General features: G+C 34.8%; 1 protein-coding gene across 12 annotated transcripts in view; it reads left to right on the top strand.

The window, feature by feature from the left end:
- Window positions 1-23,888, top strand: part of Fchsd2 (FCH and double SH3 domains 2) — a 311,736-nt gene that overhangs the window by 183,494 nt on the left and 104,354 nt on the right. For all 12 annotated transcript variants that reach the window (XM_087211911.1, XM_087211917.1, XM_087211912.1 and 9 more), the window contains one exon: window positions 23,710-23,832. In XM_087211911.1, coding sequence (XP_087068037.1) covers window positions 23,710-23,832 — 123 coding nt within the window. The remainder of the gene's footprint in view (window positions 1-23,709; window positions 23,833-23,888) is intronic.

Genomic DNA, 23,888 nt, shown 5'->3' with positions numbered 1-23,888 from the left:
AGTTATAATTCAGAGTAAAAAGTTCAGGTGTGCTGTTGCCCAGGTAGGGCAACTGTAGATAACAAGAATATACTGTACATTTCAGGACACAAAAAGGATTGTGAAAGTGTTACCATAAAGAAATGATAAATGTTTGAGGAGCTCGATGTGCTTAACCTGACTTCAACATTACATGACATATATATCAAAATGTCAGATAGTACTCCATCACTGTGCACAATTTTTGTGACACTTAAATATTAAAAATAAAAAATAATGGGCTCTTCATTAAGTGACTTTTTGGAGATTTGTTTTTAATAAATTCATTTGGTTGAAATTTATTTGGGTAATAGGTTAATATTCTCTTTTTTATAGCTATAAATTAGATAAATGTTTTTCTTTTCTTACAATAAGGCTGTCAAATTCTCAACTGACTTTAAGAGAGGGGTCACTTTCAAAAATATAGATGTTTCAGAATTGAAGTACAGTTTAGAGGTCTTTTGAAACAGAATCTATTAATGGAATTAGAATTGTACTCATTAGCAGTGTCTGGAGCCCTAATATTCATCTTACTGCCCTACTTTCTGGTGCTTGTCAGGACTTCTCCAGTACACTCTTAAAGAATTTCCTTCTTCAGTAACACCCACCTCCACGCAAGGCGGGGCTCGGTGTACAGCTCAGACTGGCCTTAAACTCACTATGTAGCCCAGGCTAGCCTCAAACTTGTAGCAGTCTCCTGCCTCAGCCTCCCAAGTGCTGAGAGTATAGGCATGCACCACCATGCCTGGCAACTGAACTTCCTGACCCAACACTGCCAGGTGCCTCATATTTTCTGGCATGTTTAATATCTAATGTCATATTTATTTTATTTTCTATTAGAGTATAATAACTTCATAAGTTTCTCTTATTTCCCTTTTCAGTAACAAAATTTTTGAAAATTTGTGTATGTTAGAGCCATCAGAGGAGAAGTTTTATTTTCTTCAGAACAGTCTGTGGCTTTGGAGAAGATGGACTCAGGGACCATGAGGAAAGGCAAGTGACTGTGTCAGGAAGGCCTTCCTCCAGGAGCAGGCTTTCAGGGGTTTTATATTAGTTTCATAATAACATTGGACCCTATTTCTTCATCTATGGAAACAGGACTAGTGATACCCTTGTCATGACTTGTAAATATGTGTGCCTAGCACATAGTAGGGGTTCTTTAAGTATTCATTTCTATTTCTCCTCTCATCTTCCATCATCTTTTTAATCAGTATAACTTAAGGTTTCATCTGTATTAAAACTGACATTACAGGTATTAACCATATTTTCTTGCCAGTGTAGTCAAAGGGAGTGAGTGCAAACAACTCAACAAAAAAAATGTCAATTGTTTTTGCTCTAAAAATATCAAAAGCTAATATTAGATTAGTGTTTTCTCTTGTAGAGCTTATATATCTTTCTGGCATTAAAATAGAGAAGAGAGAGTTGCTTCAGCTGAGTGACCAAGCAGGACTAGCTCAGGTTACAGTACAAAGGGAGTTTCCAGCAGTCAGCTCATGGGTGCACTTCCTGCCATACCTTTGTCTTCTTTTGGTAAAATACATACAGATATACCAGGAAGCTTTGGGGATTTTTGGGGTTTTGCTTAGAATAAAAATGCTCTGAAGTGTACCTACTGAGAGTGCCAGAGACAAGTGGAACCTGAAAGTTATTGTTTAAGTGAAAAAAGCATATGATTATAGTATTCTTATTGACTAGGATTTTCTCTCAGCTTTATGGGAGTAGAAACTTTGCCATACTGAACTTTTACCTAATTTGCATAATTAATTGTAGTTAGACATTAAGAATTTATAGCCAGGCATGATGGCACATGCCTATAATCCCAGCACCCTTGAAGGCTGAGGCAGGAGAATTGTAAATTTGAACCCAGCCTAGACAATTTAACAAAACCCTGTGTCAAAATTTAAAAAAAAATTTTTTTTTTGAAGGGCTGGGGATGTAGCTAAGTGTGAAAACCCAGGATTCAATCCCTGGTAGTACAAAAAATAAAAATAAAATAATGAGACTATTAAAAGGTAGGTTTCAAATCAGCAAGAAGATAACAGATTATGAAAGAAATGATAAGAGTTTTTTTAGAGAAAGAAAAATTTTTGCTCTTTACATCATACCAGGTTAAAGTAAATGATAGGTTCTTAAAGGAAATAGAGGACAAACACAGGTAAATATTTACCTGGTCTTAGTGTGAGGATGACATTTTAAGTTTTTTTTTTAGCAAAAACAACTTCTGTATAAGAAAATGATAGGCCGGGGATTTAGCTCAGTGGTTTCACCACCTGCTGCCAAGCGCAAGGACCTGAGTTCAATCCCTGGTACCAAAAAAAAAAAAAGAAAAGAAAATGATAATAGATTTGATGATCCCAAGTTTTTAAACTGTATATATACAGTAATAACAATAGCAAACATTTATTGAACAAAGTCTTGTAGTAAATTCTTTACATCTAAGTAAACATGCCAAGGTTGAAAAACCCTGCCCTAGAAATACAGTCTATAGTCCTAGTCTATCACAGGCAACAGTATCACATGTTTTGCTAGGATATAACAAGCATTACTAGTTTCCCAATCTACAGCACCTATTCCTTCACTGCTTACTACTCTGCCACTTAGCAGATACCACCTATGTTAGTTTTTTTGTTACAGTGACATCCCACAGCAATATACTAAATCTATATTGGTTAGAATAAAGGCTAAACAGATAAAGAGACCCAAAATGTACTGGATCACACAAGATAATAATTTTTTTTCATGCAGTAGTTCAGGGTAGATGAGTAGGTTCTGCCTCGTGAAGTTTTTCAAGGAACCATGTAGCAGGGTGGCCCCCACCACTTTTCTCTTATTACTGGCCTGATCAAACCTGGGCTGTTCATTTATTTGGATTCTAGCTAGTAGATAGAGAAGAGAGAGCACATAGGAGATTTACCTCTTTTCCTAAAACCTAGTCTGGAGTGTGGCATATATTACCCTGTTCACATTGTATTCAAGAACTTAGACACATGGCCCTACCTTTAGTGGGGAGGCTAGAAAGTGTAGTCCCTCCTGTCCCTAGGAAAAAAAAGAACAGATTTTGGTGGACAACAACAAATACTTTCCACCAAGAACTACCATCTGTGCTGCTCTAAATCTTATTAAGCCACAAGATAACATAGAAGTTAAAATATGCCCGTGATCAGTAAGGAAAATAACATTTGAAAGCAAAGCTGCAGTTTCAGTTTAAAAAAAAGAAATAGCCTGGCATGATGGCTTAGGCTTGTAATCCTAGTAGGAGGGAGACTGAGGCAGAAGGATAACCATAAGTTCTAGGCCAGCCTGGCCTACATCGTGAGTTCAAGGCCAATTTGACCCTGTCTCAAAAAAAAAAAAAAAAAAAAAAGAGGGAGAAATTAATAAATACAAGCCTAGTGACCAAGTCAATGGTCAGTTGATATTTGACCAAAGTTCTAAAACCATGGGATAGGGAAAGAATACTTCCAACAAATACTGCCACCACAATTGACTATCCGCATACAAAAAGAATGACATTAGATCTCTATTTTACATTTCTGTATAAAAATTTAATTTAAAATGGATTAAAGACTTTATCGTAAACACTAAAATTATATAAAACTCGGAATAAAATATAAGTGTGTGATCTCAGATAACACTTTCTTATATATCACCAAATACATGAACAAAACAAGAAATATACAAACTGCAGAATTAAAAATTTTTGTGCATCAAAGGAACCTATGAAGAAAATGAAAAGACGACTCACAGAATGAAAAGGAAAGTTTCTATATTCCAAATTCCCAACTAAGGGAAGTTTAAATAAATGTAATCACAGGGCTGAGGATTTAGCTCAGTGGTTCCACCACCTGCCTCGCAAGCGCAAGGTCCTGAGTTCGATCCCCAGTACCACAAAAAAAAAAGGTAAAAAATAAATTTAATCATAGAGTCTATAGCTTCTAGTAGGCTTTAAGCCCTTGATTGAGGAATGAGAGATACTGGGAAATGTTTAGGCTTTAGAATCATATACATCTGAATTTAAGTTCTTACTGCCTATTAATACCTGTGTAATGTTGATCAAGTCACTAAGGTGAGTAGAAGCTTTAAAAAAAATTTCCCTTCTGCATAATTTGACCATTTTTTAGTTGTATTATCCTAGAACTTTATTGATTCCCGTAAAGAGTTTAAGACTTTATTTTCTAATGATGAGAAATGGAAAAAATGGAAATAAAGTCTTTGTAAATAGGGAAGGGTGGAGGGCGTGAAGGGAGGGCTAGGAATGGGGAAAAAAATAAGAACCAAGATGCATTATGTAAAGGTACAGTTCCCAATGAGAAATGTAATTGTGTTGTATACCTACAATGTACCAATAAAAGAATTTAATTTTAAAAAAAGACTATTATCTAATTACCCTTATCCCATTTGAAATGTTAGTACCACAGATATACTAATAAATCTATTTATGTACCATGGCCCTTTGGAGGGCCACATATAATTCTTTTGTGTCTCCAACCCATTTTTGGCCCATTTGGGGGTTCTTTTACTCCTGTTGATAATGCATGCCCTAGAAACCTGACGTACCATATATTTTATGTCAGATGTTACTAGGCAACGTTGCCTGCTTGATATAAATACGCCTGTTGCATAAACTACTGTTAATGGGAGAACTACAAATATTTATAAGAGACCTTATCATCAAGTTTACCTGAGGGCAGTGACTGTTAAGTGCACTGCTTTTGCAGGAACCTGTAATCCATACTGAGAGCAATAGCATTGTTACAAGAGATGTTGGCCCCTATGGAGCATAAGGCTGTTAAATCAGAATGCCTCCAAAACCCACTGGTGTAAGTCTCATTTTTAAGAATCTGAATCTCACCTGGGGAATGGGGTGGGGTTCAGAAGCAAGGAGAGTATCTCTGGGCAGCTGTGTGATCTTTTGCATAGACTGCTGCAGAGACTGTTCCATGAGGAACAGCTACTACTGGTTTGCTTCCAGGCTATGATTTTTTGTCTTGTATCTGAGTAAACTGATAACTAACAGTATGTCCTTTAATAGACTTGGGCATGTGAATGCTTAGTTAGAGCCTGAGAAATTCCCCTGGGTATTAGGCTTAATATCTTGAGACTCAGTTTCTTGCTTTATAAAATGAAAATACCATCTGTCTTGTGAAAACTAAAGATATTTTACATAGCATAGAATAGATAGGCTGTAAATGGCAGCAATTATTCTGTTCATACCATCGTATTTTTTCATCATACTTTGATGTGTAAAGTATGCTAGGTGTTTTTATAATATCTGTTTTCACTGATTTGCATTAAAGGATATTGTTAGGTATTGACATTTTGAGCATTATAATTTTTAAAAATAACTTTATTATCAAATACACACAGAAATTAAAACCATTCAAAGAAGAACAATGCAAGGGGAAAAAAACTACAATAATATTCAAATACAGTAGAACTCAACCAAAACAAAACTGAAAAGCACTTAAACATTTTTCCATATAACTTAAAAAATCTCAAGTACCAACAAGACACCAGAGGATGTGATTTGTTTCAGAAAAATCCCCAAAACCAACATTGAACAAATAGTGGTCTGGAAAAAAAACTCCAGTTAGCTAGCATACTCCACGTAAGCCAAACTTCTCCCTAATTTAAATTTTGATACAGTCATATGACATGCGATGGAAACACAATCCAAGAAATATATTATTAGGCCATTTCATCCGTGTGTATCCTTAATTACACTTTCAGTTTCTCACACCAGAGAAACTATTCGGTATTTACATGTGGGTGTCCTGTTTATTTCACTTAAGAGGATGGCCTCAATATGCATCCATTTAGCTATAAATGTCTCTAGTTTCTGGCTCTTTATGGCTGAGTAGTATTCCATTTTATAAAAAAAAAACACCTCTTCTTTATCCCGTCTCCAGTTGATGGGCACTTGGGTTGTTTCCAAGCTTTAGCTATTACAAACTGTGCCGCTATAAACATGGGTGCACATATATCGCTGTGGTATGATTCTTTTAATTCTTTTGGGAAGATACCCAGCAGGGGAATAGCTGGGTCGAATGGAATTCTTTGAGGTATCTCCATACTGAGTTCCACAGTGATTGCACCAGTCTGCACTCCCACCAGCAATGGAGAAGGGTTCCTTTCTCCCCACACCCCCAAGAGCATTATAATTTTTGATCCTGTAATTGTTTAACTCCTTGTCATATAATAGAAGTTAAAGTTGGCAGCATAATGGTGAGTAATGATTAAATCCCAGGTGTTTATTAACTACTCAGTTTATCTTCAGATGCTGACAGTATAGTATTTTATATTTTTATATGCCTTAGAACAGTTATCTCAATTATAGATGTGCTGCCTGGAACTTCTTGCAGCCAGTGACCTAAGAAAATACTGAAATATAATGTTTAGGTGTCTTATTAAGCAAAAATTTGTTGAATAAACACTAAATGTGAGGCACCATTCTGAGTACTGAGATCAGTGAACAAATATCTTTTTCCTTTGGGAATTTTTATCTAGAGGTAAAAGACATAATAAATAATTGTGCTATTATCATGATATTTTTTCCAATTCAGTTTCTAGGTGGTAGAATTTTTCTTTATGTTCTTTTATTTTGTATTCATAGCTGCTTTCTCATATAGTGAAAATATCAGTATATCTGTTCATTTGTTCTAGTCTGTAGAAATTACAAAGAATCCTCAAATTTACAATACCAACATTACTATGGACAGGAGAACGATTAAGTAAAGTTTAAGATTTCCTTGACTTTTGAGGGGCTGAAGAATACAGTATATCGGGCTGGGGATTTAGCTCAGTGCTTTCGCCGCCTGCTGCGCAAGCGCAAGGGCCCGAGTACAATCCCCGGTACCAAAAAAAAAAAAAAAAAAAAAAAATACAGTATATCCCACTAAAGATATGCTGTTTTACTATAGTCATTTTAGAGGTTTGTTTTATAGTCTTTTAAAATACAGAGTCTTCAAAAAAAAATGTATACACACTTCAGGAAAAGCAAAACTTATATAAATATTTTAATACTAAATTTATTGAGACATTGTGAGATTAATACAAGTTACCTTTGGCCTCTACAATTCCAGGAAGTTCTCAAAGTGGTGGCCATTAGCTTCCAGATATTTATTAGTACAGCAAACTGCTGCTTGGGTAACCTTGGTCATTGAGATTGCGGCACATGCATTTTCAATTTCTTCTCTAAGGGTCGGCAGTGTAATGGGTTTTCTGTGATATACGACATCCTGTAGGGTCCCGCATACAAAGGTTAACACCATCTGTTGAAAAAAGTCATACTAATTTTCTTTTCCTAGAGTGTGTATACATTTTTTGGTGGACTCTGTATACTAGCCAGGCATGGTGGTGCACACCTGTAATCCCAGCAGAGATTAACCCTCAAGAGGCAGGAGGTTTACTGTGAGTTCTAGGCCAGCCTGGGCTACATAGTGAATATGAGGCCAACCTTAACTCTATAGTGAGACCCTGTCGCAAAAACAATTAAAAATTTTAAAAATTTTAATTTTATTCCTTGAATATAAAGTATGTGTATGTGCAAAAGTCAAATCTATTAACTCAAGGAATTCTCATTTCCATTTCTGACCACTTCACTTCCTTACCCATTCCCTCGTCTCATTTGTCATTTTAAAATTTTCTTTCTTTTAATTAAAACTATTAATAACTAAGGTCATGTGAATTTTAACTCTGCTACCTTCTTATAGTCAAAAGTATAAACCTTATTGGTTAATAGAATCAAAGAAAACCAGGAAACAGAAAAATTTTAAAGGCCTCTAAATTAAACATAGATTAGATTAGTTTCTGATAGAACTGCAGATCTCCACCCAAGATTTGAGCCTTTCAGATCATCTGTGTTCTCTGTCTCATCCCGTAAACTTCTTACTGTTCTCTGCCACCTTTGTTCGAATTCATTCTTTCTTTAATCTTTTCTATCTCAAACCTTTCTGTGAGGCCATCTTAAACTTCTGTTCAGTAGTAAACAACTTCCCTGCTTCCTTAACCTTAAAAATACATGAAAAAAATATGAAAAATATTTCAAACATATAAAAGAATACAAAGAGTAGTATAATAATTGGCCATGTATCTATTACTTAGAATTGTCCAATAACAACTTTTAGAACTAGTTGAATTTTAATGAAATTAAACAGTTTAAATCCCATTTTACCCCTCACCTATTCCCTTCCTTCTTAGTACCTCCCACCCCAGAGATGGCCACTATTGTGAAGATGGAATCATTCCTTTCTGATCATATTTTCAGTCCCCACTCGCATTCTTTTCTTTGTTCTGGAGATTGAACCCAGGGTCTCATACATGCTAGTAAAGCACGCTACCACTGAACTATGTATATCCCAGCCCTTTCTGGTTCTGTATTCTGTTTTATTGGTTTCTTCTTTATCCCTATGCCAATATCACACCATTCTTCAAAATTATGTTGTTTCATAATAGTCCTTCACTCTTGTCTTTAGAATCAGCTTGTTTATTCTCTGTGTATTTTGGTTGAGATTACATTTAATCTGGTATTTGGGTGACTTTTTATATTGAGTCTTTTCATATATGAGCATCATTATTTTTATCTCAACATATTTAGTTTTTTATTAAATCCTCCAGTTAATACCTAAAATTTTCTACGCTCTGATATAGAATATCTTTTTTCTATGTTGTTTATGTTGCTATATTGAATTTTTTTCCTTACATTTTAACTTTTTTGATAGTGAGTGCAAACACTAATAATTATGGTAGTATATTAGTCTTTTTAAAAACTTTAATTTTTATACCATAAAATTTATCAATTATGAGTTCACAATTCAATGTTGTCAGAAAACTACAGTTCTGAAACCATCATTAGAATTGTTTTATTAAATTTCTACAACCCTTAAGGGTTTCCTCATACCTGTATGTAGCCATTTCCTTCCCTCATCTTCAACCCCAGGCAACCACCAATCTTTTTTATCTTTATAGATTTGCCTTTTCTAGACATTTTATATAAATAGAATCATAATTTGTGGTCTTTTGTGTCTGGCTTCTCTCACTTATTATTTTTTAATTTCATCTATATTGTGAAATACAGCAGTCTTTCATCCCTTTTTATTGCCAAATAGTACTCCATTATGTGGAGATAATCACATTTTTATTAGTTTACCAGTTGATAGACATTTGGATTTTTTTCTGGATTTTGGCCATTATAATAATTTTTCCTCAAATATTTATGTACAAGTCTTTGTGTGCACAAATGTTTTCATTTCTTATGGGTAGATGGAATAGAATTACCGAGTCATATGGTCAGTTTATGTTTAACTTATGTTTTTGAGAAACTGACAAACTTTTTCATATTACTGCTGGTAGCACTTGCTATTGTTTGTGTTTTTGATATTACAGTCATTTATGATGTAGTAGCTCATTACAGTGTTTGTTTGTTATTTGGAGGGAACTAATCTAGGGAGTGCTAAGCTGCATTTCCAGTCCTTTTTATTTTATTTTGAGACATGGTCTCACTGAATTGCCCAGGCTGGTCTTGAACTTGTGTTCCTTTTGTCTCAGGCATCCTGAGTAGCTGGAATTACAGGTATGCATCACCATACCTGGCTCCCCAAACAGTTTCAATTTGCATTCTCCTAATGATGTTGAGCTTCTCTTCAGGTACTTACTGGTCATTCATCATTTGGGTGAAATTTCTATTTGAATCCTTTGTTTTTAAAATTAGGTTTTGTTTCTTCTTATTGAATTATTATTAGTTTATATAGTCTAACTACAAGTTCATTCAGATACATAATTTGAATGTATGCCTTCCAAGTCTGTGAATTCTTATTTTTAAGTAGTATCTTTTGAAGTTCAATTGTTTAAAATTTTTATATAATCCAGTTTAGCTCTTTTTTAATTTTTGGGATCTTCCTTTTGGTGTCATATCTAAGAAAACTTTACCTTTCCCAAGGTCATGAAGGCTTTCTCCTATGCTGCTTCTAGAAATTTTGTAGTTGTAGTTCTTAACATTTAGGTCTGTTGTTGATTTTGAGTTAATTTTTTGAAACATGGTATGAGGTAAGAGTGTAAGTTAGGTTTTCTTGGCATATGGGTATCCACCTTGCCAGCAGTACTTGTTCAAGAGTTAATCCTTGCCCCAATGAATTTCTTTGGCTTCTTTGAAATCGGTTGATGTAAATACAGTGTTTATTTCTGCACTCCAGGTTTTGTCCCATTAACCTCTATGCTTGTCCTTACGTTATTATGTACTTCAGGGTTATAGCTTTGCAGTGAGCTTTAAAACCAGATATTATATATCCTCCAACTACGTTCTTTTTTAAAAAATTATTTTGACTATTTGTTTAAAACTAGACTTTTGTGATATTATATTGTAAAATGTCTGGGTTCTTTTTCCCCCCTCTTGGGAGTTATTTCTGTTTCTGATTTTGATTGGGTAGACAGTTCTTCATGCTTATTCAGACTAATTCTGTAGAAGCTGTCTCTCCTGCAGTATGCAGCCACTAGTATCTCTGCTCTATTTCTTTATTGTTTTTATTTTTTTATTTGCTGTATTCCTGTGATTTGCCCTTGTGTCTGCTTGTCCTGGCAGTTAACCAGTCATTGGTCACAAGTTGTACTCAAACACCTCAAACCAGTAAAGCCTTCACACATTAAATGATAAGATGATAGGTTTGTTGAGAAACGCATTCCAAGTTCAGGTAGTCTTCTGTTGCTTTTTCTGTTGCACTTTCTCATTTCTCCTGTGCAGGTACACATAACCTCACTGTCACCTAGAAATATGTAGAGAACATAGGGCTCTTTCATTTGCAAGATCTTTATGTTAAATTCGCTAAGCTGATAGTCAGTTACCCTCCCCAACTGGGACACAGCCCTAGTTCATCAGAGCAGCTGACTTTTCTGGTGCACCTCCCACCAAGATTAATGAACATGTATTTCACCCTCTGCTCCATGTTGTGTTAGTTCCTCTGTCAGTGAACCAGCTAGTTTTTACTGGCAGCTTTACTCTATTTCCAGACCCAACAGAGATGGGACAGCTCCAGGCAGGAGTGCCACAGATTTCCACTGTTCTTAATCAAAGGTTAGCAGTTTTTCAATTTTCTGGTTGCTGTTGGTTTATTTCCAGAGCCAGAAACAGCTGATTTTGATAATCATCCAGTTTTGTAAGCTTTGTTTGGGGGGGGGGTTCCAGCCTGTTCATTCTGCTATATCAGAAGTCCCACCTCAGTAGTCATTTTTAAATTCAGCCTTCATTAAATTTGTCTACTTTGTAATTGCTCTTCAGTTTTTCTCGATATAGTCATCAGCTGACTGTAATTTAATACTAATAATCCTAAATAATGACTAATAATTTATTATTCTTTACAGCTTATTTCTTTTTTCCTATGTATTGTATTTATTCAGGTTTTCGAATATAAGAGTTCCTGATTCAAGGGACAAACAACTGGAAAGTTTTAAGAAATATATGATATTTGCATTAAAAGACTACCCCTTATGATTAGGAAGTTAGTTACCTTTTACACATAATTTCTAAATTATCATGAATTATGGTTGCATTTTACTGTTGTGAGTTTGGAGGTTGGTTTGTGTTGGCTTTGTTTCTTTTTTCAGTGTGAGTGTTTGATTATTTTTCATATAGTGAAATACATCAGTGCATTTTGTAATGTTAAGCCTCTTTTCATTCTTGGAATAAATCCTACGTAATCATATGCATTATATGTATATAAATATACATTGCCAGATTTGTTTACATCTAAATTTGAATTTTATGTCTATCTTCATAAGTAAAATTGATCTTTAATTTCTTCTTTCTAGTTTTAGTTTTTCCAAAGATATGCTAATCCCCAAAATGAGTTTGAAGTCTATTTCCTTCTGTGTTCTGGAATAATTTTTTATAAGCTAGGGCTGATCTATTTAACTTTTGGCTACACATCCCTGTAAAGCTATCTAGCTCAGTGTCTGGGGAGCGGTGAATCCATGATACACATACATTACTTTGAAATATCAGCATCACAGATTGACTTTCTTCTTATCTAGACTTTTGAAAGTTGGCTATGATCTCTTCCTACTGAGTGCACAGCCAATTAAAATTGGCTTCCACTCCCACTATGTTAATAAACCTGTTCTTACCAATGTCAGTAATTAACTTGTTTGTTGCCTTTTATCTTTATTATTCTTTGCCTCCAGCAGTTTTTGATAGCTAACACTCCCTTTTTCTCAAAACTTCTCTTTTCATAAGCGTAATAAAACTATACTTCACCAGTTTTCTTCCATTTCTAGGTGCTCTTACTCATTGTGATAGCTATAGTAAAAGGAAAGTGAATGGCATAACATAGCATTATATAGCAATAAAAATAAAAGTCAGTATCTCTTGTTTTTCTCTAATTTTAAAAATTATATATTTTCTCTTTGATTTCCAAAGTACTGAAAGAAAATTTGCGAAGTACAGAAAAACCAAAGATAAAATTAAAATAACTCCAATATGCAGCAGTAAGCCACTCTTCCTGTCACCTTGGGCTTGTCCTTTTTAAATCTTTTCTGTACATATATTTCATGTACATGTTTCAAAGTCAGTACCATCTTATTATTCATGTGGGACTTTTTATTTTTCTCAGAAAATACATTGTGAGCTATTCCTGCCTTTAAATGTAAATGTTACTTGAAAATATTATTTTAATAATTGCATAGTATTTGATCATAGTAATATGCCATAAATTTTCTTATCCCCTTTTTCTGCCTTTGTAAATCTGTAGTGAATATTCTCTTATACAGATCCTTGTACACCTCTTAGATAACTTCCTTGAAGTACCTTTGAATAATGTATTTCTTGGTCAAAAAGAAAGATTGTTAATACTTTGCATATAGACTGACCAATTGCAATCCAGACAGATTCTATCAATTTCCACTTTGAAAAGCAGTGTATGAAAGTGCCTATTCTTACACCCTAATCAAAACTATTATTATAACTAAATAAATGCACATACATGAGCAACAACCTGGATGAGCATAGACTCTTCTTACTGTTTTTAAGTTTTAACTCTTTGCTCACTAAAAAGGCAAACATTTTCATTTTGTGTTAAACAACTCTTTAACTAGTTATGAGTTGAAAGAAGGGATGGATCATTGAGAGAACACAGTTAATGCTAAAGATGGTAATGATATATTAATAGAATTGAGGTCTGTATTTTGTACTAAGCAAACTGACATACAAAATAATTTACTAAGTATTTGCATCCTCTTAGATTCTATTTTAGACATGGGAGATACAGTGACTATTGCAAATGTTTTTATTTCAGGCTATTGATAACACTTATAATTTAACAAATATCTACTGAGCACCTTCACTGTGTCATTCACTGAGGACACAATAATTAACAAGATCCACATGGTCTCTGCTGTTTTGAAAAGGAAGAAAACTATTAAGACTATTATTAACTATTAAGTATTAAATACTAAATGTATTTATTGACTATTATTTGCCACGTTTTGGGCTTACTTCATTGCATATATTATCTTAAATATTAAAATAATATTTGGTGACTTTTAAAAATAAGCATATTTCTGATCAGACTTGTTCATGAAATACTAACATGCTTTTTAAATGGCAGTTTTGTGTCAAAATTGTGGTGCATTTTGTGATAAACATACATGTACATATAAAGCCCCATTTAAATATTATAGACGTCTGTCTTTGAAATCTTAGTACTAATGAATTTAAGAGACTATTAGTGATGGCAAAGCTGTTTCCTACTTGGGGCTAAAACTTACTTTTCCTGCTTCTACAAAATCAGAGCCAAGAATCATCTGTGTTAGACCATAAATGCCTTTTCAATTTGGATTTGGTTGCAATTCGTATGTAGAGACTGCAGCACTGTCACATCAAACAGTAGAGGATCTTGCCAGCAGGGTTGTAAACAGTCCACAGATGTTCTTAAAGAAGCTCTCTGGATATTTACTACTTGCTTACTGAAAGAGCCACCTGCCACCTTCATAGGTTTCCTACAACCAGAGAGTTTTCTGTAAGAGATCAGAATCTAGAAGAAGCAAAAAGCCAACTTTCAAAATCTAAATAAACCTCTATGACTCTTTAAGGAAAATTAATTTATAATTGTGGGCACCTTAAACTTTGGAATAAGGAAGTTGAAACTTAATTTTTGTTTTATAATTTTAAGTCCATTCCTTAAGATAAATTTGGCATACATCTGTTGCAGCCACAATGTAGCTAATTGAAAAAATATATATTTAGTAGTAATTTTTAAGGGAGGAATCACTGTCATTACTGCTGAGAAGTGGATCCTGTGTTTCTTGACCTTCCCTCCTCCTTAAATAACCTTAGCTAATATTTTTCTGTGATTCAAATACTGCTTAGCACAGCAGAAGTTTTTACTGGAATTGACTTCAGGATAGACGTGAGTATTTATAATAAGGAAAGCCAGGTTCTTTTTTTTATAGACTCTGTACTTGAAAGGTTTAATGCTTTGAATAACTAAATATCAAAAAAGTACAACTTGGCTGCTGTATTAAAATTTGAAAATACCCTACATTATGTATTTAGTAGGTCAGAAGCCACATTTATTAAGTACTATATGTACAAAGACTAAGTTTTCTGTGACTCTAAGCTTTCTCTATTTTTGAAGAAAATATTTATGATCTTAAATATACTTTAAATGGTCATCTAAAGATCATTTTAAGACCTACTGAATTGCTTTATAAGAAAACAAGAATAATCAAAATGATAAATTAGACTAGCTTTTGTTCTAGTACTTGGTAGGTAATACTATCAGTAATTAAGAACTGAGCCATTTCATTAATAAAAAGTGTGGCTATTGTAATTCTGACTTTCAAGACACGGGTCCTTCCCCCCTGGTATCCTTGTACCAGCTAAACTGGACTTTTCTTCCCATGTCTGTACCTTCACTGTCTCTCCTGCTTTCCTCACCCCACTCCAAACCCCAGGTCTAAGGTTCTATGTTTACTGGTTTCATGGACTCTGCCTCTGCTTTGATCCATGTGGAGTGCCCTGTGAGCACAAACTCACCTTTTTCGTGCTCAAACTTTGGTTGGTGTGAGGTGCTTAATATCAGGGATTGTCATCACAGGACTAGATATTCAGTTGCTTAAAGCCTGTGGAGGAGGAGGTAGAGAGAACTAACCAGTGAAGTATAGAAGTTAGACAAAGTGAAAACATTCCAGGCATTTGGACAAAGCTGAATATATTCTGTACATGCTAAAAATTTCTAACTGAACTGTTAAATTGCAGTTATTTTATACAATGTGCAGTGTACCATGAGTCATTTAGATGAGATAAAAAGACTAAATCTGATGTTCTGAAGAGCTATGTCAAGCAAGCTTTAGTAAAAACATGTTTGGGGGAAACATAAAATAAAATAAATATAAATATGAATAAAGTAGAGATTTGTAATAATGCCACTCATTACTTCTGTAGCAGAATCTCTTTTTTTTTCCTATGTGTGGTATGCTTCATTGGTGGGAATACTGGAAATTCCAAAATCCTTATTGCCCTATTTCAGAAACTAGTACAAGAGAAAAGAGAATAGAGGAGAGGGGAAGGAGAAGAGAGAGGGGGGAGGAGGGTGGGAGGGGGAGAGAGAGGAGGAGGAGGAGAGAGAATTATTTTGTAAGAAAGAGGATTATTTGTCTGTTTTCTGAATATATATTAGGTACAGCCAAACTGGATATTCCCATTTGGCAAGGAATGTAAGGTTTTGTGAAACTCAGGCCTTAATCAGTAGTTTGGAAGACAAGACCAATTGACGCTTTATATTTTATTTGCTCTTATTATTTCTGTCTTGGGTTCGTTATCTCATTCAATGAGTTTTTAAAAATCTTATGCCTAAAAATTCATTTTGCTGAGACTGGGGATTTAGCTCAGTGGTTCTGCTGCCTGCCTCGAAAGTGGAAGGTCCCGAATTCGATCCCCAGTACCAAAAAAATTTCATTTTGCTTAATTATGAAACAGACATGCATGTTTACATTTATGTAGAATATTTTCAATGTAGGTTTTTGTTGTTTATTCTTTTAAAAGATGAGTATATTTAAATAAAAGTGAACATGAGTAATACAAAAAAATTATTTATCATGTCACTAAGGATTGAGCCCAGGTCCTTTGCACCAAGCTACATCCTCAGCCTTTTTAAAATGTTTTCTTTTGAGACAGGCCCTTCTTAAGTAACTAACTTGCCCAGCCTGGTCTTGAACTTGTGATCCACCTACTTCAGCCTCCAAGAGTTCTGGGAATTACAGGTCTGCACCATCAAACCTAGCTTACATTTCATTCTTTTAATAACCATCTCTTATAAGAAGCATACTCTTTTGACACTATCAGATCAGGAAATTAAAGATCAAGAAGATTCAGAATCTTTCCAGAGTGATATTGCTAGTAAGAGGTAGGACTGGGATTTGAACATAGGTGTATATGGTTCAAGGCTTTCTCTTGGACCAGGCTGCAGTGGGATTGTGATCTAAATATGTGGTTTTACCTCACTCACAATTAAATTAGACCATATTGGGATTGTGATCCAAGTATTATATGGTTATAGCTCACTCAGCATACCTCTCTCGTCATCTGACTTTTTTGCTTGCTAGATACTCAAGTGGACAACACAGACTTTAGAAAAACAGTATTTAATTTTTACTTTCTTGGCTTTGTAATTCAGAGACAAAAACTTTCTTATTTGCTTCCTCTTTCACAGAACCTGAAACAAATATAAAATTAGGGATGTGTTTCTAATTTTACTTTGTATCAATTGACAGATGTAGCCACTTGTTAAGAGATTTATAGTAATACAAAGGTAGCCCAGGATTTACTTTGATTTCCTTGGATTTGTAAAAAGCCACTTTCTCCTTACAAGTACAGCTTGTATCTTTTCTGAGAAAGATAAACAAAAGCAGACAGGCAGGCAGTATTTTCTTCCAACATCAGCAAAGGACTACTGTAGAGTTTCACGATTTAATTTTAAGACAGCTCAGATTTATCATCTTGATATTTATTTCCTTGAATTTTTATCAAAGACTTTTAGAAATGTCTATTGCTCTCAGAAGAGTTTGTTGTTCTAGGCTGTTAAGGAAACTCAGAAAGCTGTGACTGCAGAATCTGTGACCTTCCGGAATCTAAATAAGGAGGCCACTGTTTATAAAGTATTTGCTTTAGGGAAAATTGCATCAAATGCTTAGAAAAATGACATTTTTCTCCTAATGTCTAACATCATCATTTTCCTCTTCAAACAAGTTCCAGGAATTTATACTTACCTATAAATGTTTCATGGAACATCCTAGAATTCTGAGTTTCTGAATGTGTCTTTAGAATATCCCTTTTTTGTTTTTTAACTATTATGAGTTTGACCCCAAACTTAATCAATTTTAAGTATCAGGTACTGTACATAGAAATAATAGAAAGCAGAGATAATATTTAAGGAAATATTTGTTCTATAGCTAACTACACTCTGCTACATTTTTCATCACAGCTCTTCCATGTCATTTGGCTTAATTCTTTTCCCATTGCAAATGGGCTTTATCTACTTGATGAGAAGAATAGCCATTTGGTTGGAAGGTTAGACCATTTTGGACTCATGTTTTCATTTGTATCCCAGAGATGGCCTGATTTAGATCAAATGCCCAGCTTTGACCAGTAACTGGAATCAGAGGGTAAAGATATGAGGTTCTTCCTTGCATACCAGCTTTGCCTGAGGAGCTTACTTCTGTGAACAAGGGAGCAGGATATGCTTCTAGAAAGAAGAAGAGGCATCCAAAGTTATGTATGTTTCATGTCTTGGAATTCCACATAAGAGGCCATTAAGAAGGTTTGAAAACTACCAGATTAGACAGTTTCGTGAGTCAGTTACTTCTCTATCTTGTATTAAAATGTTGCTAGTTTACATAATTGAGCTTTCATAATTAGGCTTAGTGTTATATTATTGGGCTTACTTTATTGATTGATTGATTGGTACCGGGGATCAAAGTATGGACCTTGCGCTTGTGAGGCAGGCGCCAGAACCACTGAGCTAAATCCCCGGCCCCTAGGCTTACTTTTTAGTCGTAGGGTTCAGACTGAGTTCATTTTTTTTCACCTGTAAATTCTAATACAATGTGTTACTCGTTGAACAAACATTTGTTGCACACCAATGTCAGACCCTGTACTGATCTCTCAGTTATAGGGCTTAGAAAACCAAATGATAGGCATGTATCACAAGCATGAGGTTATATGCTATGAAACAAAAGGACAAGAGTGATATCCAGGGTAGATAATGATCAGGTGAAGTTTGGAGGATGAATAAGAGGAAGCCAGATTAAGGGAGAGAGGACAGAGATGGTCAAAGCAGACCTGTCTGAAAGCTCAGAGGCAAAAGAGAAGTATTAGTGGAACCAAAATATGTGTGCTGTAGGAAAAGTGTAATCAGAAAAGGAAATGGGGAGTAATAAGCAAAGAAGCTGAAAAGGAAAACCAAGTCCCAGTTATACAGTCCATGATATTTAAAAAAAAAATTTACCTCAAATGTAATGGATAACCAATTAGTGTTGAGCAGTCAAATAAAATACAGAATTTAGGGACATTCTTCTAGCTTACATATGTATATTAGTTGGCAAGAGAAACAACTTGGTACAGAGCCATAGGAGATTGCTGTTATAATAATCCAGATAAGTAATAAAATAATTTTGAGGGCTAGGATATAGTTCAGTGGTACAGTGTGTATTTTGCATGTATGAGGTACTGGAATCAATCCCCAGCACTGCCAAAAAACCAAAAAGTAAAAACAGAACAAAAAGGTGTAAAAGGATTGAGATGTGATATTTATATGTGCCAACTCCCCATGATGAATTTATTTATTATGTATCACAAATATATACTAATGAAAAAGAGGGAAAGACTTTGGCTGGCTTCCTTCCCTCTTCCTATCATTTGCATTCATACAGCTAGCACAATGCCTAGTAGAGTCATTACTCAATAATGAGATTATAGAAACTCTGTGGGTATTCGGTTCACCTTAAAGTGCATGCCTTCTTTTCTTGAGCTAATGATTCCTATATTATTATTTGCTGTATATAAATATGATACTCCAGTGCTTTCCTAGAACACATGATTATAACCATCAACCAAGAGCATTTCTAAACCAAAAACTTTGTATCAAAAGAAGTTATATGTTTCTTTTTAAACAAGTTCATGAAAAGTATGTCTTAAAGTAAAAAATTTTATTCCAACTCAACTGGTGATGTTACATAACTACATGGAAATATTAGAGATATTTGCACTGTCTGTATGTAAAGTACTCCATGGTGCCATCTAGTGGTGTAAGTGCCAGAAGGTATAACTTTATTTATTTTTAATTAACTTTATTGGTACATTTTAGGTATACATTATGATCACATTCATCGTTGGGAATTTGTACCTGTACATGATATATCTTAGTTCTTGTTTTTTCCCATTCCCCTTCCACCCCTCCACCCCTCCCTATTTATAAAAGCTTTGTTTCGGGTTTTTTCTTCTTTTCTCATATTTTTTTCTTTCCCTTCTTTTTCTTTCCCCCACCCTCCTACTTCCCCGTCCCCTTTGAACCTTTGCTTCCTATTTTACATTATCTACTGTACAGTTTGGTCCTCATTTACACTTTCAGTTTCTCACACCAGAGAGACAATTTGGTATTTACACATGTGTGTCCTATTTATTTCACTTAAGAGTATGGCTTTATTACTCAATACTTGAGGATAGAATTTTCTTTAAAAATTTTTTATACTAAAAATTTAATGTAATAGTCAAACATAAGATACAAAAGAAATTTACTATAAAACATCTACAGGATTCTTATAACACGAAAACACCAGCAACAAAAGAAAAATAAGACTGCTTCACAATTTAGAACTTTTATCTAAAGATACTATCTAGAAATTGAAAAGATAGCCCATAAAATGGGAGAAAATATTTGCAAATTGGTTATCTTGTAAGAATCTGCTATCCAGAATATATGAGGGACCTTTTACAACTTAATAGCAAAAAGACAACCCAATTAAAACATGAATCATGGGCTTGAACAGACATTTCTCTAAAGAAAGTATATAAATGGCAGTGAGCACATGACACAATGGTCAGCATCATTAGTCATTAGAAAAATGCAAATCAATAATGACATGGAAGGGCCAGGGATTTAGCTCAGTGGTTCCGCCGCCTGCCTTGCAAGTGCAAGGTCCCGAGTTCGATCCCCGGTACCAAAAAAAAAAATAATGACATGGAAGACCCCGTGCTGCACTTAAAATATTGCTGCTTGATTATTTGATTTTTACATGAGAGCTTTATAACATGAACCTTTGTATAGAATTGTGAGTTGTGACCATGTAACATGAGAGGTTTTGCTAGGGCCTATTATTTTTAACCACCATTAATTAGTGGAGGTGGAGTTTACTGTGAAATTTTCATGTTTGAATTTTTTAAATTGCCTGGCAAAAGCTGATATAAGTTCTAAAATATCAGCAGAATGATTTGCTGAATTCATTACAACCCTGTTAGGTCACATTTTGATTACATTAAAGTTTTCAGTAAACTTTTCCGAAGAAAAGAAAAATGCAAATCAGAGCCACCATGAAATACCATGTCCCACTTGCTAGAATGGTTTTCATGCTTAAAAAAAAAATCAAAAACAAAGTAGCAAATGTTAGCAAGGATGTGGAGAGATTAGAATCCTCACACATTGCTGGTGTTGGGGTACAGACACTGTGGGAGACTCCAATAGTTCAGATAGTTAAACACAGAATTACTAAATGAGCTGGGCATGGTGTGCATCCCTGCGATCCCAAGGCTCTGTGCAGCTGAAGCAGAAGGGTTGCAAATTGGAGCCCAGCCTGGGCAACTTGGTAATTTACCAAGACCATGTCTCAAAAACTTAAAAAATGGCTGAGGATGTAGCTTAGTGTGAAGTCCCTATGTTCAATCCCCAGTACAGCGCTCCCCAAATAAATATTCTTTTTTCTAGAAATTTCATTCCTACTAATGTTCCCAAGAGAAATAAAACAGATGTCAAAGTTAAAGGTAGAAGCAAATCTCTAAAACAAAACAAGTTGTAATTGGTAGTAATACAAAAAAATTAGGATTGCAATCCGGGATATATGTACAGGCCAGGATAGCCTCCCATATGTCTGGAAAACAGAGGAAAGGTTGGTGACTTTATTAGGACAGAGAAATCTCAAGTCATTATGAAAGCAAGTTTATTGGTGCTTTCAGTGCTTCAGGGAGCTGGCAGGCTCTAACTGGTGAGCAGCAGCAGTCACTAAGTAAAACTAGTCTTAGTCTTAAGGTCATACGTTGAAGTTCTGTTAAGTTGCTAAAAAGAAAAAATATGGCATTAAAAGATAAGAAAGTCTGTTCTGCTATATTGACCTAGCAGGGAAGTTCTGGGAACAATCGTTTGAAACTGTTTTTCTCCCCTTGACCTGTTGGCTGTATTTTAGATATATGTCAAGAAAGTCTTTATTTGTATGCTCAATTTCCACATGGGAGTTCAAACAAAACCTTGCACGTGAATGTTCATGGCAGTATTATTCATAACAGCTAGAAAATGGAAAGGGAACAAGTTTCTATCAGCTAATGAATGGATAAAAACATAGTATATCCATACAGTGGACTATTACTCTGCTGTAAAAAGGAATGAAGTACTAGTACATTGGTGAACCTTGAAAATATTATAATAACAGAAGCCAGACACAGCCACGCCTGGTGGCACACGCCTGTAATCTTAGCACGTGGGAGGCTGATGCAGGAGAATTGCTGTGAGTTTGAGGCCAGCCTGGGCTACGTAGTGAGTTCAAGACCAGCCAGAACTACACAGCAAGACTGTTGTACACTAATTACTAGAGCAGCCAGGAGCAGTGGCATATTCCTATAATCCTAGCCACCAGAAGGCTGAGGCAGAAAGAACCACAAGTTCAAGACCAACCTGGGCAACTTTGTGAGGCACTGTCTCAAAATTTTTAAGACACCATCTTAAAAAGGGATAGGGATGTAATTCAGGGTAGAGCATTTGCTTAGTATGTGTAAGCCCAGAGGATTGATCCGGAGTACTGAAAAAAATTATAATGATCATTATATTGAGTGCATTCTACCTTAGTTTTTAAGAAGACTCCATTGACTGGCAAGAACCTTGTTTATTATTATTACAGATACATTTTCCATAGTTGTTGAGAGCATGTTTGTATTCTATTTGCTTTTTAATATTGATACATACTTTTCATCTGTACAGTTTCCACAGTTCTTAATTTGATGCTTGCTTATATTTTAGTGTCACACAAATGTTCAATAGTTCTCCGATTTTTTTTCAATTTCAAAAAGTCCTGCTATAAATGCTTAAACAAATAAAAATGTTTAAAATTCTGTTGATACTGCACTGGTTTTTCTTACCCAAAACAGAACCTCTGACTTCTTTAATTTTTTTATATTTATTTATTTATTTATTGGTACATTTTAGATATACAGTATATTTACATTTATCATTGGGTGTTTGTACCTGAACATGATGTTACATAGTTCTTATTTTTTCTCCCATTACCTGTGCACCCTTCACCCCCTCCACGCTTCCCTATTTACACAGACTTTGATTCCTTTTTTTTCTTTCTTATAATTTTTCCTTTCCCTTCTTCCCTTTCCCCTTCCCCTCCCACCACCCCTAAACCCTTGGACCTTTTCCTATTTCAAATTACCAATTATTCATTTTAATCATTTTCATCCTTATTTACACTTTCAGTTTCTCACACTAGAGAAACTATTTGGTATTTACACATGTGTGTCCTATTTATTTCACTTAAGATTATGGCCTCAATATGTATCCATTTAGCTATAAACGTCTCTAGTTTTTCATTCTTTATGGCTGAGTAGTACTCCATTTTATAAAAAACCCACATCTTCTTTATCCAGTTTCCAGTTTCTGACTTCTTTTAAAAATTTTTTTTAAATATTTCTATTGTGTTTTTTTCTCTGACTTTTCTTTTCCTTTAAAAAAATTTTTTTAAAATTTTTTGGTACTGCAGATCAAACTTGGGTCCTTTCACTTGCAAAGCAGGTGGCAGAACCACTGAGCTAGATCCCTGGCCCACCTTTTTTTTTCATTTTTGAGACAAGGTCTCTCCATGTAGTGGCGACCAGCCTTGAACTCACTATGTACCCAAGGCTGGCCTCAAAATTGCAGTGATCCTCCAGCCTCAGCCTCCCAAGTGCTGAGATTACTGGCATGTGCCACCACATCTGATTCTCTGACTTTTCTTTGGTAAATATATACTAAATTATAATTCTATCAATAATGTATAAGGAAAAATGGAGGAGATTAATGTTTGTTTAGTGTCTACATTGTTCTAGGTTCTGTGCCTAGATTCTTTATATTATTTCATTTTGTTACTGTATCATCTGTCCTGGAATGTTTACAGAAGCTATCAAGCAAAGGAGCAACAATCAGAACCCAGGGGTTTTTGTCTCCAAGTTACATGCTGTTTTTCTTTCAGCTTTAGCAATATTGTTTTACTTTTTTTTAAAGTTGCTATTTATTAGAGAGATTCTGCGTTTTCCCAAAGATGAACTATTTCTGTTTCATCATACATACCAATCTGTATTTTTGTTCATTTATTAATGGCTTTTAAACAAAACATTCTTATTTTCCTTGTAGACTGGCATTATGTGTCATAGTTTTTTTGCTTTTGTTTACTCCTCTCTTCCAGGCTCTTGATGGAAATGTATATGATCACCTCAAGGATTATTTAATAGCCTTCAGCCGGACTGAGCTAGAAACATGCCAAGCTGTACAGAACACATTCCAGTTTTTATTAGAAAACTCCAGCAAGGTAAGGTACTGTTAGCGCAAAGGGTGGTATGAATCCCCAGCACTCTAGTACTTTAT

Source organism: Heterocephalus glaber, unplaced genomic scaffold (genome assembly GCF_053883595.1).
Source record: "Heterocephalus glaber isolate CG9 unplaced genomic scaffold, H.glaber_assembly_v1.0 deba00001428, whole genome shotgun sequence".
NCBI classification, from domain to species: Eukaryota; Metazoa; Chordata; class Mammalia; order Rodentia; family Bathyergidae; genus Heterocephalus; species Heterocephalus glaber.
The sequence above is the reverse complement of the archived record's forward strand: the minus strand, read 5'-3'. Positions and strand labels throughout refer to the sequence as shown.